The sequence below is a fragment of the Scomber scombrus genome, chromosome 18 (assembly GCF_963691925.1).
Source record: "Scomber scombrus chromosome 18, fScoSco1.1, whole genome shotgun sequence".
Taxonomy (NCBI): domain Eukaryota; kingdom Metazoa; phylum Chordata; class Actinopteri; order Scombriformes; family Scombridae; genus Scomber; species Scomber scombrus.
The window spans coordinates 16,036,468-16,055,745 of record NC_084987.1 but is presented as its reverse complement, the minus strand read 5'-3'; the positions used below and the strand labels follow the sequence as shown (position 1 = coordinate 16,055,745).

General features: G+C 40.0%; 1 protein-coding gene across 1 annotated transcript; it reads right to left on the bottom strand.

Moving 5' to 3' along the window:
• Positions 1-1,431: 1,431 nt before the first annotated feature.
• Positions 1,432-17,473, bottom strand: LOC133999948 (cytoplasmic phosphatidylinositol transfer protein 1-like). Its single transcript, XM_062439297.1, has 9 exons — positions 17,457-17,473; positions 16,998-17,195; positions 14,021-14,109; positions 12,218-12,225; positions 9,204-9,275; positions 7,449-7,544; positions 4,622-4,777; positions 3,902-3,965; positions 1,432-2,503 (listed from the first exon to the last, which is right to left on the bottom strand). Exons 1-9 carry the CDS (start codon positions 17,471-17,473, stop codon positions 2,193-2,195), a joined length of 1,011 nt encoding a protein of 336 aa, XP_062295281.1. The 3' UTR covers positions 1,432-2,192.
• Between the last annotated feature and the right edge of the window lie 1,805 nt (positions 17,474-19,278).

Sequence of the window (19,278 nt, the reverse complement as noted above, 5' to 3'; positions counted from 1 at the left end):
CATACATGTTATTATTTTTGAATTAAAAGTTAAAAGTTTTATAAGAACTTGAAGTCTGTGTAGTCCATTGCCAAGAGGCTACATGAGTGTGTGTGAAAGTGTTTTGGCATACAGAACATTATCAACTGTGGTTACTAAAGCTGAACTGTAGTGTCCTCCACAGGTGTGGAATTGAGTCGTAAGTTGGACAGTCAAACACACATATGATGTAAAATAATGTGTAGGTATTGCAAAAGCATTAAATTAGTTGAATAATTAAATGCATTATTACTAATTTAGGACTTGAAACCTAAAGTTAAGGATGTGACTTGACTTGACTTGAATTGTGACTTGAAACTGAACTGCATTCTCAAAAGTTGACCACAGAAATAGTCATTAAGGGTGCAACTGATGATTATTTTCATTATTGATTAATATAATGATTATCTTCTTAATTGATTAATTGTTTGTAAAATTTCAGAAAAAAGTGACAAATGTCTAATATAATTCCCCAGAGTCAAAAGTAAAGTCTTCATATATCTTACTTTGTCTGACCAACAACCCAAAACCCAAAGTTATCTAACTCACTTTGCTGTATGACAAAGACTAAGTATAAATCAGCATATTTAAGAAGCTGGAACCAGCAATTATCTTGGCATTTCTGCTTGAAAACTTATTACAATAATTATTAAATGATCAAAAGAGATAATAGATACATTCTGCAGATCAATTTATCAACTGTGTTTGTGCTTAGCTATTTAATGAGTTCAGTTTATGTTTGAGTGCTGTACATTTATAGTGTTGGTGCTTTTATCAAGTGCCAATCCCAGCTGTCATTGGCTGAGAGGCAAGGTGCATCCTGGACAGGTCACCAGTCCATCACAGGGCTAACATAGACGAGACAAACAACAATTCATACTCACATTCACACCTACAAGCAATTTAGAGTGAGCAATTAACCTAAACTGCATGTTTTTGGTCTGTGTGAGGAAGCCGGAGTACCCGGAGAGAACTCATGCAGGTATGAGGAGAACACGCAAACTCCACGCACTCTCCATTAAACTAAATGGTTTTAGCAAAGACTCCTCACACAATTACAGCTATGACAGTAATTTATTACATTTAATTTGATGAATACAAAACCCATCAACAGCACGTCTGAAAATGAATACAGCTGAAATGATTACAGCAGCAAAACTACATATAAGCCAGACTGCAAAACCTCAGTAAAAACACATCAATTACAGTATGAGGCAGATGAAACAGAGAGAGAGAGAGAGAGAGAGAGAGAGAGAGAGAGAGAGCAGCTCCTGCAGTCAAAATCATGCAATTACACAAATCATTTGAAGACATTGTGACTGACGGAACTCACTATAATAAACAAACACTTGTTCACAGAAGATAGCCTTTAAAATACATAACAGCAAGTTCATAGCAGCCTTGTCGCTGGTTATGATATTGTTTTTGATTAACTGACATTTTACTGGTAATTTAATGTTCATACAGTATTTACAAGAATACACAATCACCTTACACCTGACTGTGAAAACCATAATACTCAACTGATACAGTGGCCAACAAGAATCTGTCAAAAAGTCCCAACCACATTAATAGATACGTCAAACCACAAGCTCCAGTTAACAAAGCCAGACAGACTCCGATGCTAAAGGTAAAGAAAAGACAAAATGTGGAATTCTTTACATGTAAAGTTTATGTGCAGTGATTGAATCTCATCATATCTCGTCAACACACCCTGAGCTTGGATAAAAAGCAAGGTGATGCTCTGAGGGGTTAAACATTTTTCAGGAATGTATGCTACACTCAATCTGGCTAATTGAACTCCGTACTGCCTGATGCATGGTGCTGGCTGGCTGTTATCTGAGGAGGAGGGAGGAATCAAGAGTCTCTGTGGAAAGAGAGCTGCTTTTATTAGACTCTCAATGGGACGTGATGTACCTTTACACCCACAAGACTGCATTTGCTGTGGAGACCAGGCTGCCTACTTGTACCTGTAAAGGCAGTCTGGGAGCTGTTGGCTTTGCTGTAACACCGGCGAGTCTGCGAGGGGGGTGAGGGGGGGACTGGGATCACCAGGACAGTGAAAAGTCTCCTTCACTTCAGCTGGCTGAGGGGGCATTTGTGGGATGTGCTGGGCAGGCATCCTCCACTGATCCACAGGTCTGAGGGCGTTCACCAGTGGGATGGCCCTGCTCTCATTCTGGCTGCGGACTGGAGTTCCAGGAGAAGAAACTGGGAAGTTTGAAGAGCGAATCCCTGCGGCCTGGATCCGGCAGGGTCAAGGTCTCCGGAGCCGACTTCTTCCTGGGACGATCTTTCGGCACTGCCAGGAAATCTGGGGCCTCGGTGGACAGGGGAGTGGATGGGGCGCTATTTGGCCCGCTACGGGTGCTGGATGGCAGGGGTGTGTCTGTGATGGAGATGGCTGGGGGGAAGGTGCCAATCTTCAGGTTGGTGGCTTCCTGTGTGGCACGCTCGTACTCTCTGACTTCCTCCATGGTCATGTCTGTTGGGATGGATGCATTGTAGAGTTAGAATGAGAGATAGGACTTTCACTATTTGTGAAGATGAAGGGAGGTTCATAATTTAATCATACAGAAGATGTCAACTATGGTTACTCTTTATTAAACAATCCAATTAATGTAATGTGGGTTCTATGTCAAGACAGCAGGAGAAAGGAATATAGCCATATAGCAAAGTGTGAACATGCCGCAATAAGATGTCCTATAAGCACTAAATCACCTGAACTTACTGTTTGGTTTGGCTTATGCAAGAAGCTTGCTAACATACTATGATGTTTACTAATCAAAGAAACATTAATGAATGTCTCCAGTGTCTGTTATTGACATCTTTTGAATATTTGTGCTAAATATATCTAAATATATTTGTTTAACATTGCAGTGATGGTTAGCTTTGCCCACCACACACTCAGTCTCTGATGTTCATTATTCTGACATCTCTGTGAGAAGCTACATTAGTCCAGAGATTCTTCAAAAAGAAAGCTGCATAGCATCAAGTAATGAATATAAAAATCAGAGATGGAGTGTTTCAAAGCCAATAAAACAAAGAGCATCATTTTAAATGTGTGCTTGTGGGTAAGCATGGTTACATCTGTGCATCTGTTATTACAGCAGCTTGTCCAAAGCCAATAATGAAAACATTCATGACATATTGCCTGTAGCAAAGTTATATAATAAAGCCTCAGAAAAGATGTGAACTTGAGCTCCCACAGTTCTAAAAAAAAAAGAAAGAAAAAAAGAGAGATAATATATTGTGTAGACAAGATTAAAAAATATCTTCATTTAGGACATTGAGGCCTCCGTAGAAATTAATCATTAAATAGATGAGATGAAAAGAGAGCGTACAGCTGAAAACAGTGACGTTTCTATAAACATGGAAATCACATCTACAGTATGTGGCTTTAATATCACCAGAAGAAGTGCTAAACAGCAGAAAAGCTTGTAAATATCTCTGTCCCCTCAGATTTTTTCTAATATATATTTAATTATAATATACATTTCATTGTTCCAAGCCCAAAACAATAATGTATAAGATGAGTATAAACCACTACCTTCACTGTATAAACCAAGCAGCTATCTGTTTGATAATAATAATACTTCAAATTCAAACAATCATTTTCAGTGTTTACAACATAGATATGGCCACATTAGTCCTTTAAAAGACATCCTTATCAGATGTATAAGTTTGGCAATACTTGCTATGAGGGAAACTTTGAACTTGAGTCACACCGATTGTACTTCATCAAGTAAACTATGTTCCACACATGAAGGTAAATGGACTCTGGATGAGTTTTCCACAACATCAAACAGCAATCTCGAGGCGAATCGAAGGCTATAAAACCCAGGTCTCTTGAGGACTGCCTTCATTAACAAACGACACTTACCTATCCACTCATCCACCCAGGCAAAGGCCTGCCTGTGTCCTAACAGCAGGACTTCTCGAATCACCTGAACAGAATTAGAAAAAGAGAGAGACAAGGGGCAAGATCACAGTAGAGGAAAGTCAGAGAGGGGCACAGGCAGGGAGGGTGTTCAAGGGGAGAGGATGTGAGTCAGAATGAATTCACTCTGAAGGCCGCTGAGAGTTTCAAAACATTTTGAGTGCTAAAGGTTTCCGCTCATTCCCCGAGGAATGTGATTAATATGAGTCAATCCTGGTGTTACAAGGTTAGTAATGGCTATGCCCACCTGTGTTTGTGTGTGTGTGTGTGTGTGTGTGTGTGTGTGTGTGAGAGTGTGTGCCTCAGGCAAGAAGAGAAGGACAGTGACAGTTCACCCCAGGGACAGATGCTGTACAGGGATAGGCGAAATGGATTTGGGAAATGGGAGATAAGAAGTCTAAACTGCGCAGCCAAAGTAAAGGGAGGTGGTACGGGGCAATCTGTAAGACGTGAACAGGACAGATATTGTAGAGGTGGCGATAATGAAACATCTGATTTGGCCGACTGGTTGTGAATCACATGATCACATTAGAGCAAAAAATGAAACGCCTCGGGCACTGACAGCGATCTACACGGGTCAAAAAGTTTGTCTGTGTAAAAGTTTATTTCTGTACAACTTATCTCAACAAAAAACTTCACACAAGAATTTTTTTTCATGCTGACCTTGTGTACGAACTGCTCCACACGTGTTTGCAGGCCCCAGACTTCAAACTTGACTGTGACAAGTTTGTAGGAGCACATGATGGGATCCTGGGTGTTGATCCATCCTTCCTGCAGAAAGCCTCGATCCGTCTTCTTTGACTTGAAATGCCGCAAGTCCTAGAGACCATGAGACACCAGGTTGAAAAAAATAAGACATTTTATTCATTTTTAATTTTATTTGGAAAATCTCGTCTAATTATTTCTGTTAAGACTTGCATGAAAAGGTGTGAGAAAATACCAAAAAATGTCATAAAGAATTGGAGACCTTATCAAAATGTTTTTTCTTGCTTCTCTCTCTCTCTGTTGACATCAGCTCTTGCTTCTCACACACACACACACACACACACACACACACACACACACACACACACACACACACACACACACACACACACACACACACACACACACACACACACACACACACACACACACACACACACATTAATTTCTCCCTTTCTGCCTGAGACAGGATCACCTGCCTTCATTACGAGCTACAAGCAGAGCAGAGCCAAGCAGCACATCAGGAGGTCCCTAATCACAGTCTTTACGCACATTAATCACTGCTCCCTATAGACTAATTATACAGTGGTGCACATTTGTCTTTAGGGTCATATGTCTGACCATGACAGAGTGTGTGCAGGGGTGATACACAACTCTTTCCATCCCTGCTGGGACACATTTGCAGTGGAGATGGAGGAGCCCTGTTGCATTTGTCTGCACAAGAAAAAAAATGCCATAAAGTTTCTTGGCAGAGGAAAAGGAATGAAAAGATGAAAACAATCTAATGAGAGCTTCTTCTGTTTTGAAATATCATGTCAATTTATATTTCGCCTTGATCTTTTCCACATTTGCTGAAGCATTTCCAAAAACATTTCTTGAATGTTTGAGCGATACAAATAACACAAAATACAACTACAGGTGTAGAAAGAAATATATGCAGAAATATATATAACTGCAGAACTGCAGTTTTAAAAATCAATTAAATGACGTTGCTACAGATGCCTGGGGCTGTCAGAAAATGTAATGGACTAGTTGGACATCTTGAGAAAAACACTTAAATGCTTTCTGTTAAAAGAAAGATGAGATGATTGATACCAAAGTCATGTCTGAGTCTGACAGTTAATAATAAGTAATGGCCTAATGACAGGTTAGCTTAGCTTAGCACAAAGACTGCAAATGGGGAAACAGCTTGGCTCTGATTGAAGGTTACAAAATCTGCCTACTACCAACTCTAAAGTTCACCAATGAACACATCATATCTTCACACATTTGATTTTATGGGGGATGATTTGCCAGACTATTTCTTGGCAGGGTGCAGTAACTTCCTAGACCAACCAGTGGAGAATCTGTGACGACAACACTCCATGAAGTTACTGCAGCCTGCCAAGAAATAGTCTGGCGCATAACCCCATGGATATATCAATAAAGCTGAATATGGTGCAGCCACTCAGACTTGCTGCCAATTTTCATATTGCAGCAAATAAATTCGCCTTCAGGCCAGAAAGCTATTTCCCCATAGACTCCCATTATAAGAGATGTCTGTCACACTGTTGACAAGGCACCTCAAACTGCAAACAAGGTTAATTATTATTTTGTATTATTAATATTCAATCCACAAAGGTTTTGTATTCATAAAACTTTCTCATAGTCTATAAAAGTGATTTTAAAGTTTGTGACGAGTTTGTACAACAAATGGGCACCATCTTTGAGTATGGTATCCTGTTCTTATAATACATCCATCCCTATTAAAATCACAACATGTTGTTTTGAAAAACTGGGATTAAAAGTTTTAATAAGCAAGCTTTACAGATGCTGGTAGACAGGCTTTGAGGGCCAGGCTAGCTGTTCAACAAGTTTTTATGCCAAGCTAAGCTAACTGGCTGCTGGAGGCAGCTTCATATCTAACAAACAGATATTAGAGCATATCTAACTCTCAGCATGAAAGCAAATAAGGTTATCTCCCATGATGTCAAACAATTCCTATAACATCAACATATAATAAACCAGGAAACAGCATGAGATGAGTAGCTATGTTATTCTCTTTTATTCGAATAATAAAAATACTGTGGTGATCTCAGTGCCCAAGCTAAAGCACACATGCTATTAGCACATTGATCATGTGACCAAAGTGGTAACTGTGGTTCATTCATTTATAACACTAGTCTCTGTGGTGCATTGTCAGGTGTGACTGCGGTGTATCTAAAACTCATCAGTCTTTAAATCAAATGATATTTACATTCGGCCATGTGACATCCACGTTCAGCCCTGCATCTCTGTGCTATTCTTAGCTCTGGGTGGATAAAAGCAGAAGACCATAAAGCCCAGTGGGAGGTGTTTATATATGTGTGTGAGTGGGGGTGTCAATAATAAAACACCACTGCAGTGCTGTCATGACCCCTCTTGATTATTAATAGCTCAGCTCTTTATGACCATCATACCCTGATAGATTGGCGCGCTCACGCATACAAATGTCAAATCACTACAGCAAGTGTCCATCATCTCCCCCCACATATAAACATGGTTTTCCCTTCCTTCCATCACACACTAGTAGATGACCAGCTGGTGTTCAGAAATGAGCTGACGGTGCCAGAGAAAGATAACACACAATCTCTTTATTTCTCATTTCTCTCTTTGTTCTTTTCCATATTCCCGCCTCTATTCTCTCCTTTTACAATCTCCAAAATCTCATCTTTCCTCCTTTCTTCTTCCTTTCTATATCTCTGCCATGTGTGCATTCATTCGTTCATACAGTATATCCTAATGTCAATGACTTGACCCTCCTCACCTCTGACTCCTTGTAGTGGCGCTCAGGGATCTCATCATAGGCGATGTCCACAGGACACACCTCTGTTTCCTCATCTCTAGGCTCGCTGCCAAAGATCTTAAGAACAAGTAGAGTTCAATATGTGAGGACAGCTAAATCAATAATGCACTTTAAGGGGTGACAGATGCTGTGCGATATATGTGGTGCGGCTTCACACATCGGAAGTGTTAAGAATGGTCTGAAAGGTGATTCAGTTCGGTAATAAATGAAATATTTCACAAGAAAGCAAAGATTCAAAGAGGTTGACTCCTGCTGATCTCCAAGGCACATAGCACAGATGACACGATGAGCACCCTCTTTCCTTCTGGCTTTAATCTCAAACAATTCACTTAAACTGTGAAGATAAGTGTGACTCATTGTGTGGTCAGTGATTTCTTCCTGTGTGACTCACACACTAATGGCAAAGCAATGTCAATTGTGGTTATATGCTCTTTTGAGAACTTTTTCTCTGCTCCTGCGTCACAGAGATAATCGTACTTCCTACATACTTTTAACTCTATTTGTACAGACGTAGCAGAAGGACGAAAGGGCAGTGAGATAGATAAAAAGTTTATTAAAACATATGGGAGACGAGGAAAGAGAGAACGAGAAAAGGGAAATAATAGTGGCGACTGCACAAATTGTGAAGGTGGTGGGGGTAAATGTGAAAACTCTTCTGGGCTTGTTTCAACAACACCCTCACTTTTTACGCTAAACTTCAGATGTGAAATCATGACCATCTGTGAAACCATTGTAATGGGTGTGCAGCTCCTGTAACCCACCACTGAGTGGAGCTGCAACTTCTTTCTTGTCAGCTATGGATTGAGGCACTATTGCATAACGTTCAAACTTCATACTACTGCCAATCAAAGTACATTAAGTGCCACTAAAGGAGAGGTGGAGAGCAAGCAAAGTGCTTTTAACAAAGATGAGAGACTCCACAAAGCCAAAAGTTTGCCTCGATGCTGTAAGAGAAAATCAACATTTACTTTTTCTTATGTAATAGTTTCCTTCAAATCATCTTTTGATATTATTATTACTTTTGGATTTGGAAATAATGTTTTAAAACTATGAATCCCATAACTTTTATTAAAATGAACTAAACTGGATGACTGGTTCAGTGATCTTTATGACTTTAAGCTTTTGATGGAAGTGTCATAGAACTGAAGCAGGTGGTGAAGTGTTTATGATTTCTGTGGTTGTTTGGAGCTTATCGACACAACTTTCTATGAGGATCTCTTTCTTTTAAAGACATTGGCATTTCAATGGAAAACATCATCAAAACATGGTAAGTTTATGGGAGAAGGAGATATTTTTTCAATGAGGCATGCGGTCTTGTGTGAGATATCAATAAATGCAAATTCATTTGAGCCAAAATAAATATTTATTGGAAAGACTTGATCAACATAGTGTAATGACTGCAAATCTTTTTCACTTAATAAAAACACTCACAGAGTCATGGGTTCAATTTTAAAATTATGTGATGGCACAATGATGCAATAACCCTTTGACAAAGAGAATTCAGCAGTGCAGATCTGGAGGCTTTGAAGAAAGAAGATTGCGAAGAGAGAAAAAGAAGATGAAGCAATAAAACAGATAGACAGGTGTGTAAAGGTACAATAGAAGAGACTGTCTGAGACTCCTGGAAAAAAAGAAACCCTGAAATCTGTCGAAAAGCTTCCCTACTGATTTGTCAGATATACCCACACCTCACACTCATGACCACATGATACTCACATTATCATTGCTCCCTTTGTTGTCTTCGTATTTGGACTCTATGTGGATGGAAAACTTGGGCAGGAAAGAGCACTGGAGGGGACAAGAATAGACAAGATATTCAGAAATTCACATGCACAGGTCAGTTTGTCCCTGTCTTGGTTTGGATCAGATCACATCACACAGTGAGACTGCTGTCACCTGATCCACGGGATTAGATGTGAGACTACTTGTGTGACTCTACGTCTGTGTTTTATCACCCAGACCAGATGAGCAATAATGATTATTCTCTCACTGTGTAGATTTACAACCTCATCGCTCATGAGCAGCGCACCACACACACACACACACACACACACACACACACACACACACACACACACACAAAAACACACACACACACACACACACACACACACACACACACACACACACACACACACACACACACACACACACACACACACACACACACACACACACACACACACTTTATAGCCACTGGCCATGTTGACATCAGCTCTTAAACACAGCAGCTCAATTAGATTAAAGCTCAACACTTCCAATTATTATACAACCAAAAAGTGGAATACTGGTTACATAAGCTGTTGATATAAAAGCCAGTGTGTGTTTATTTATGTGTGTGTGTGGCACAGCGGGAAAGATACAACACGACCAGATCAATTTTGCCCTGCAGCACAGGAAAGAATAAGCCATAGGGTTTGATGCTGGGAGCTCAAGGTGAATGCATAGGTGTGTGTGTGTGTGTGTGTGTGTGTGTGTGTGTGTGTGTGTGTGTGTGTGTGTGTGTGTGCGTGTGTGTGTGTGTGTGTGTGTGTTTGTGTGTGTTCATGTGTGTGTGTGTAAGAAAAAGATAGAGGCTGAAAGAGAGTGTACGCCTTTTCTTATTGTAATTACTGTGCACGATGCAGTAAGGCAGTGCTGCCTAGTGGAGCTTACTGGAAAAGTGTGTGTATGTGTGTGTGACAGAGAGATAGAATACATAAACCTTCATCCCGGGGGAGATAATGCCATTCGCAGAAGACTGAGCTTTATTTGACATCATCATTGACTCCCTGTTATTCATTTGCTCCTTATCATACAGGAATCTTCATGAGTCTCACAATGTGCAGCATTTTCATGGGCCATTACACCAACACAATTCATGCATTGTGTGTCATGTGTTGATGCAGTGGTTGCTTTCCCACAATGTTTTTTTTATGGCCTTACTTTGTCAATTCCTGTAATCTGTTATCATTTACGTTTGCTTTTTTAGAAAACAAGGTCATGCTCATTAGCACTACCATTCGTTATCCTCAACTTCTGCCTCACCACCACCCACCTCAGGCTAATCATAACAAAACCTTCGCCAGCTGAATCAGTCCCACGAGGCAGCATGATGACACGAGCACCATCAACACCGACGATTAATGCTTGTTTAACTTACAAACCGCCCTCTGTCTTGTTGGAGGCTCTTATTGAAATGAGAAAACACTGGGAGAGCTCTTTTGTAAACTTGCAGCATATTTTTCCAAGAAAGGGTACACATTCCCTTTTCAGCAATATTTACACTCTTACAGTTGTTGAGTTACAAAAAGTTACTTCCACATGAGCTGCCGTGACCTTCCTCACACATCCAGATGTTCAACGTAGCTCAAGGGAGATTATCAGCCTGCTGTTGTTGATCTGTGTTTCATTGATGTTTCCTTTCTGCCTTGACATAAGGTGAGCAGTCTAGTCCCTCAAATGTCCCAGAGAAAATCATTAGTGCTTTTTCTCAGCAACAGTCAATTAACTAGTTATACCGGTGAGAGCTGTGAGGTCCCTCGATGTTTTCTAAGGTAAATTTCCTTGATTAGTTGATATTGACTGGTGGAGCAGAGATTTGAGATCTGGAGCTGAAGTTGATTTACACTTCAACCTTTATTTTCATTAGTTGTTGGGCAGTGATTGAAACAATTCGTTTTCAGATATAACGTGTGTTTCTTTCACAGGGTGTCCAGGCTCATCCTTAGGGAGGGTGAGGAGTTCAAAAATCTGGAGGGAGCTTAGAATAGGATGTGTGCTCCTTTGTTGATCAGGATTCTGATCAGGATTTATTCTGGGCACCTCCCTGTGGAGGTATTCCAGGCATATCCAACTGGGTGATGACCCCAGGGCAGACGTACAACATACTAGATGGATTAAATATTAATCCTGGCCTGGGCAACACCTCATAATTGCCCAGGTAGCTTAGCCTGCCGCCACAGCAACTCAAACTTGGATGAGTAGAAAATGAATGAAGGGATAGTATGTGCCCAGTTTTCCTCATCATTTTTACTTGTTGTTTCGTTGTTATGAGTTAAATACTATCCTCAGTTTTCATTATCATGTATAACATAAAATTAACATCCAGACAAAAGAAGAAAACAAACACAAACTTAACCGGAAAAAATAAAACATGATGATTGGATTTCATCAGGGTTTCAGATCACATTGGGTTTTTCCACTGATGTGAAATTACTTGTGTCTCAAAGATAGGATGTTTGCATTTAAATGTCACCGCATGAAAAATGCCAAAATCTGAGAGAAGACGTTTTCTATTTGCATTAGGGCTCAGGGGCTGTGTGTGCAATCTGATGAATGAAGGTCAGAATAATGACATGAACACGTGCACAAGTCTCTCTCATTCACTCACACAAACACACACATTAGAGGTGGAAATCACAGTGTAACTCATGATATGATACTTTCAAAATATATTATCCCTGACAATAATGGTTGGCACTATAATGCTTTTGCATTACATGATGAATATGAATATGGTGGAAATACGTCTCATCTGTATGTCATTTCAAGTGACTGTGAATTCATGTTAGAGGAGACTGGATTTGATCAGATAAACAGCACATTTCCATCCCGTGCCAGCAGCTTCTCTCACCTTAGTTTCCACCCCACTGCCTTACATGTCAGCTGTTGGATCAAGTGTGTTGTATGTGTGATTTTGTGTGTGCATGCATGGGAGCAGCAGCCGCAGACACATTGAAACTACTCACCGTGTACTCTGACCACATTCCCAGCAGAGGCCATCAGTATAATGGACAGAAATGGGAGGTGTGTGAAGGGGTCAGACAGGTACAAGAGAACAAAGAAATGAAATGGTATGAGACAGATCAGTGGAGAAAAGAGGAGAAAAAAAATCATTTAGTTCAGAATGGAAAGAGGAACATTAAGCCTCAGTAGTATCACGTCAGTTCCATTTAAAAGCACATAAAAGGAATCCATTTTGTTATGACATAAAGTCCTCTTTCTTTTATCTCTGTGACGCTGATTGTTTTTCAAATGCATGATCCATATTTAGTCACGTGTTTGTTAAATAGACATACTGTTCGTACAGATGAGCTGCATGTTCCTGTGCAGCTGCTACCATGTTGTTTTGCATACTGCAGTGCTCACAGTTACTGAAAGTTCAAACATAAATATGTGGCAATGTGATATCTGCACAATGCTGATGGTTTATTTCCTGTCTGTTTTTATAGTGTTTAAAGCATCTGAGCTTGTCAAATGTTTGTTTAACTTTCAAAAGTTGTGACAGACTGTAATAATGACACAATTTACAGGAATACCACTATGGAGGGTTTAAAGGGCTGAAAGTAAATATATAAATACATAAATAATTAAATAATTGAAAGCTTAATTAAATGAATAAATAATTATGTAATTTAATGATTAATTGTCGCTGTAAATAAATTAATCACAAATTAAATGAGCATTAAATACATAAGTGTTAAATTTGTGTTTTTTTAATCATTCATAAATTCATTTATTTACCCATTCACACATCTATTTATTACTTTTATTTATAGCATACAAGATTTCATAAAGATCTGCATTGGGTGCTGCTATTTTGAATTAGGCAAAAGCAGTAGATTGACTGATGGATGATGGATGTAGTTGACACATTAATTTATTTAACTGCAGCAAATTACACCATGGATATATATATAAAAAATAAAATTATAAATTGAAAAAATAAATTAAGTTGTGATAAAGTTTCAGTCCTTTATAGCCTCCATATATCACCAAACAACAGCTTCAAAATAGCAGTATGGCACACTCACAAATACTGACACTATCTTTGTGTCAGGTTTGTCTGGAGGATATTGCATCCTGGTGTTAACAGATGATAAAAACAACACTTAAACACTGTGTTGAGTGTGCCACAATAAAATATGACATTGTAATATGCCTTTGAAAAGCAGGTGCAGTCACATTTTATGTGACACATTACCCAAGCTTTTGATACTGAGATTAATGTATTACAATAAAAATGCAAATAAGATGCTATTTTCTTGTGTTCATATCATACTGTACATATATTATAGTGTCCATACTTCTTCCACTGATTCTTCATAATTTTGGTGAATCTACTGGATGGTTTATAAACTTAATATTAAGCCTTACACATCTTAATTAAGACCCGTCTGACATCTTTCCATCACACACACACCATCCCTCCCTCCCCTCTACTCACTGCGGATTGTGTTGGACAGAATATTGCCTCTATATCCTTTTGCCCTCCCACTGATCCCATATAATGGCTGCCAGCAGGCTAGCAGGAACATGTTTGTGGAGGGCTGCGGGAAATGGGAGTGTGTGTGTGTATGTATGCTTTGTTCTTGTACAAATCAGCAGAGGCTAATGTTATAACAGTGGGTTTCTTATTTTTTAAACCAAGGCTAATTTTTATTACATAACATAACGTACAGTATGTAATAATGTGTGTATTGCATGAATGTTCACACTTTTTGAGTGTACATTATGGATTCAAGTGCAGGCATGTGTAATTAAAGCATTACCTGTGATAGTGTAAGGGTAATAGTTCCAAGCCTTCTCTGTGACATAGAAGATTTTAGGGACCACTGCTCTGGCCCAACTGGGCAGCTTGCTGAAACACAGAGAAAGAAGGGATTATTGAACTAAAGGAGAAGAGTGAAAACAGCAGAAAAGGTAGAGGAATGATGAAACAAATAGCTTGTGTGCTATGCAGTCAGAGTGCTCCTCTCTTAAAGTTTCTCCACTCTTTTCCTTGACTCTATCACCCAGAGTAGGCAATGATAAGTATCCAGCTGTGTGGAACCGTAATGGAGGCCATACAAGGCAGCCATGCTGACCCCTGGGAAGGTTGATTAGACTGATTACAGCCTGCACCCTGCAGTGGAGTTTCTCCAGAGCTTGTACCGTGATAGATATAGAGAGGGACACAGAGGGCGGAAAAGTACAGAGAACTAGCTATTACTCAGCACAAATGGACTCTAAATGCTGGTAGTTGAAGCAGAGCAACCAGGCACCTCATTGGGCATCCAATCAAAATGAAAAAGATGACTGTGGGATGGGGAACCACAGCGGCAGAAGCTTGGTGTAGCTGGAGGGAAACTGCCAAGCCTCAGATTTTGGAAAGGAAAAAATTCACAGGTGAATAGAGCAGTTTTCTTGGATACTTTTAACACACATTTATTGGTCTCATTATCAAGTCCCATCACACATGGTCCAGATTTCTGCCTGATTGAATATTGGCCAATCAAGCAAGGCAAATAGCACCACAATTGCACACACAGTCGTCATTAAATTTATGCCAAATTACATTTTCAAGATAATTTTCTGTTAAACCATCCGTGGATTATTTTAACTCCCACATTATCACCCTCGTCCTGTTATTCCCCATTGAGATTACACTGGTTTGTCACTAAGCGTCTGTATGGGCCAGTGAGACGGATGGTTCCCTCTGGTCTCCCTCCAGTGGACTGTCAAACAGCCAGGGGAGCCTCCAGACACAGCAGACTGGTCACATGTCCTTACACTGCCTTATCTAAAAGCCAAATACCCCCCCCCACACACACACACATATACACACATACACACATACACTTATTACACACACGCACTTACTAAACACACATGCCCAGACCGCAGCTATAACATGGTAACAGGTGGCCTGTGGGTGGAGAGAGGCAGCCGCAGTGTCTGACAGTGACTGCTCAAATTATCCGTCACTTGCATGGACTTCATCTTTCACTGCCCACACAAACAACAACACTCAGCCAAGTACACACACACACACACACACACACACACACACACACACACACACACACACACACACACACACACACACACACACATTGGCACTAAACCTTCCTCTGTCGATGACACTTCACATTTCCCAAAGGCGCACTTACTTGTCACTTCTGACCACAAAATTTCACCCTCTCTGCCTCTCACTTTGCTATTCTCCATGTGGCTGGCTTTTCATATCTGTCTCATTGTCATACTTTTGAGTATATTGAATGCCCCAGTGTTCTATAGCAGTACTTTATTTTGCTCAGTGTGGACTTATCACACCAAAAGAAGACATGGAAGTGAAATTCTACAAAATGACTGTAAAGCAACTGTTCAAGTCTTTAAAGAGCAATAATTAGTTAGTGTTAGTACCTTAAATGGATAAATAGTTTCAGAGACCTATATTGTGTCATAGGTTCATCAGATTTATTTGACCTGTGTTAGCTGTTGAAACCTTTGTCCGTTTAGTTCCTGTCTAAATGTCCATACAGTACATCACACCTGGATCTAGTTGTTCATATCGGAAAGCGCATGGGCAAAATGCTGAATCCATACCAGCTCAAGTACACTGCTCTGCGGCTGACCCTGTGGTCCAATCTTTTCATGGAAATCAATAGTTTTAAATTACATTACTTTGATAGGAGTTGGCTATATTGATGGATTTGTCCCACTGCCAAGTGTTTGGTGTGGATTTATTCAAATTATTGAAGTGTGTGACGATGGGCCTGCAGTGTATGACTGACCAGGAAAAAACTGAATTATTGCTGTTGAAGTAAGTCATCTAGTGATTAATGCACAAAGAACAGCTAAGATTTAAATAAAACTAATTCTGGTTTGGAAAGAGAGAACCAGTGAATCATATTATGAAGTCTGTCAATGATGTTTATAAACGTGCACTCAGTATTAACTACTTTTTACAATCTCTTTTGCAGTTCTCCAACTCAACTGTTCTGTTTGTCCTCAAGTCATCCTTTGCAATCGTTAGAGATTCAGTAAGAGAAAGTAATGAACCTTTTTTCCGTACAGCAGCGGGGTAACAAGGGTCACATTCACAGCAAATTCACAAAAGAGGGTGAGGAGACCACACTTGACTCGCTCTTGCATGCAGTAGCTAATCCAATTGTGATTTACATAACAGGAAATCAAATGCTCAATTTCACGCTTATCAAGTTGAACAAAAAACAGGTCCTGCTGGAAACAGGCTCGGAAAGAGATGAAAATGAACACTTGCTACATTTTTCCCTTGTTTAATCCTGAAACACAAAAGTCACGGTCTGTGCAGCTGGCAAAGTATGTGATGTCATGCCCTAGATGTGACTATTTATACACGGCTACAGATGCATGAGATAAACGCATCATTAGACATCTAACCAACAACTAATGTGTCTTAACACTAAGGATTGCTGCAACATGACAGCTATGCAGTGAAAGAAAGACTCACATCATCTTTCCCTTGTTAAATGTCTCCTGACAGCTTTATCAGCAGCGGCCAAATGAATTTTATTTGAATGCAGAGGATTATTAGTGACAGAAGAAATATTAGCAGAATATAAAGTCAAAAAATATAGCATTGATGTTCCTGTGGAGCTAGACAAACAAATACATTTTCTCCTTAGGGGGTCAATGGAGTATTGAAAATGTATGTTATATATTGCGTAAATCACTTATTGAATTAAATTAAACATATGTTACATGGGAAGAGAGGGAGACACTCACTTGTTGAGGTAGATTCGTTTCTCAGTGAACTGGCCTGCTCCGTGCTCGGGGTCCTCGTATGGCTCATTCTGGACCACCTCCACCCCCTCTCCACGTTCACTCTGTTCATGACTGTGTTTACTTATCATGTACAGCTGGCCAATTCGGTACTGAAAGACAGACAGGAAACAAACAGAAATGTTTGATATTCGATTGATTCTTTTATTAAGTTTAGTGAGACAATTACGGGGTAAGTGAAGGAGGTTATCCTGACATATTAACGTTGTTGCTATAGCAGCAAATTGTCCTTGTAGGTACGCTTCTTGGGGACAATTCTGATGAGGGCACTCTGACCGGAAACAATATGTTCTTGCTTGGAGTCCAGCAGTTGATTCAACAGTATCATTTTATATCAGCCGTAAAGATAAACAAAGAGGGGAAAATACCAGGATTACTGTCCTTACCATATGTTCATGACACCTGGTGACAGTCACCATAGCGAAAGAAAGCTGTAGGATTAGGATCAGTCTGCAGCATAGTGACTAAGGCCTCATATCAGATTAGGAGCGAGCAGCACAACAATAGTGATAGCAGCAGTAGAAAGTTAGGTGACCCTCTCCCACGGCCCCTTGTGTCACATCAGTCAACACCCACAATCTTTCCCTCGTCACTGACTGACCTACTTGGCCCAATGACAATGTCATTTTTGGTCGCCTTGACAGGCCGGAATGGGGTGTCACAAAGCAACTATTTTCCATACATTTGGAAAACGACAAGTGTTGGAGTGAAGGTTCTCCAGGATGGAGATTTCCGACTCCTCGTAGACCTATTTCCGGCCTGGAGAAATCGATACTGCCCTAATGGTGACTTCTGCCACTCTGCTGGAATGCCAAGGGGCCATGTAGGACCCAACTGCCACACACACACACACACACACACACACACACACACACACACACACACACACACACACACACACACACACACACACACACACACACACGTACACACACACACACACACACACACACACACTCAAAGCTCCCACCAAGGATAGCTGCGTTAAGCTAATGGAAAAATGACAAGGACTGCCTGGGATGTTAACTTGTGACTCTACATACAGCCACAAAAAGCAAGGAATGGAGAGAAGAGAAATGTGATAGTGAAGTGGAAAAAACAGTAAACAAGCACAGCGTGTAGCTCCTTATATCACAATGACAAATTTTTCCATGTGCCGACCCCGAGAGAAAACTAAGGGGCTGAGATAGAGTATTCCCAGCTGGAATTTTGATGGTCGAGTGTTTCTGACTGAACAGCTGTTAGTGTGTGGCATTGTTTTTCCATTGCAATGACACAGTCACGGGCCAGGCTTCATAGAAGGGGAACCTGTGTTTATTCACATACAAACTCACATCCACATACATCTAGGCTTACAATGCACAGTAGTATTGAAGCCGTTGAAATGGATGATTTGTGTATAAAAAAAAACATGGAATTAAATGCTGAGGATAGACAAAATAATATTACCAGCTTGTAAAAGAGGGATTTACGTCTAGGATAACTTACAGCTACTCTAAACAGTTTTTTTATATTAACAATGGATCAAATGATAACATATATCTAAAAACTCTACAAAGAATTTAAGCGGTTTAATAACAGTGTTACAAGCTGCAACTGCACTGTTTTTAGTTCTCTCTCACCTCTCATTTGTGTCAACGTGAGACGCAGCAAGCAGTTTTTTCAGGTAAAAAAAAAAATCTAAAAACTGAATGTACACTACCTTTCCACCATCAAACAGGAGACACACAAAGTTAGGGGTAAGTTGGTTTACACAGTGTTGCATTTAGCAGCTAAAGAGACAGATATTTCCCTCAGGAGATAGTAAAAAACATTAGAGCAAAGTGTATATGATGGCCACAAACACAAATTAATGCAAATGATGCTCTGTATCTACTGGATGTGTGCATGTGCTAACATACACACCATGTCAAATTCATAAATTGATAACATATCACTGTTTTGTTTACAGCTTGCTGCGTTGCCCCCATAATTAAAGCAGGTGGGTCATGATGGGTTGAACATCAGACAACTGCATTTGACAGTGATGTTTGGCGATGTTTTCCAAATCATCTCTATTATACTGCAATGCAATTTAATATGTATGAGGATATGTATAAGGGTTGTCCTGAAAATCACATGCCAAACACACATTGCATAAATAGAATCAACAGTAGGTAATAGCAGTCACAAGGTGAAACTAACCATCTGCTGTATACCAAGGATATAAAACGTTATGTATAAT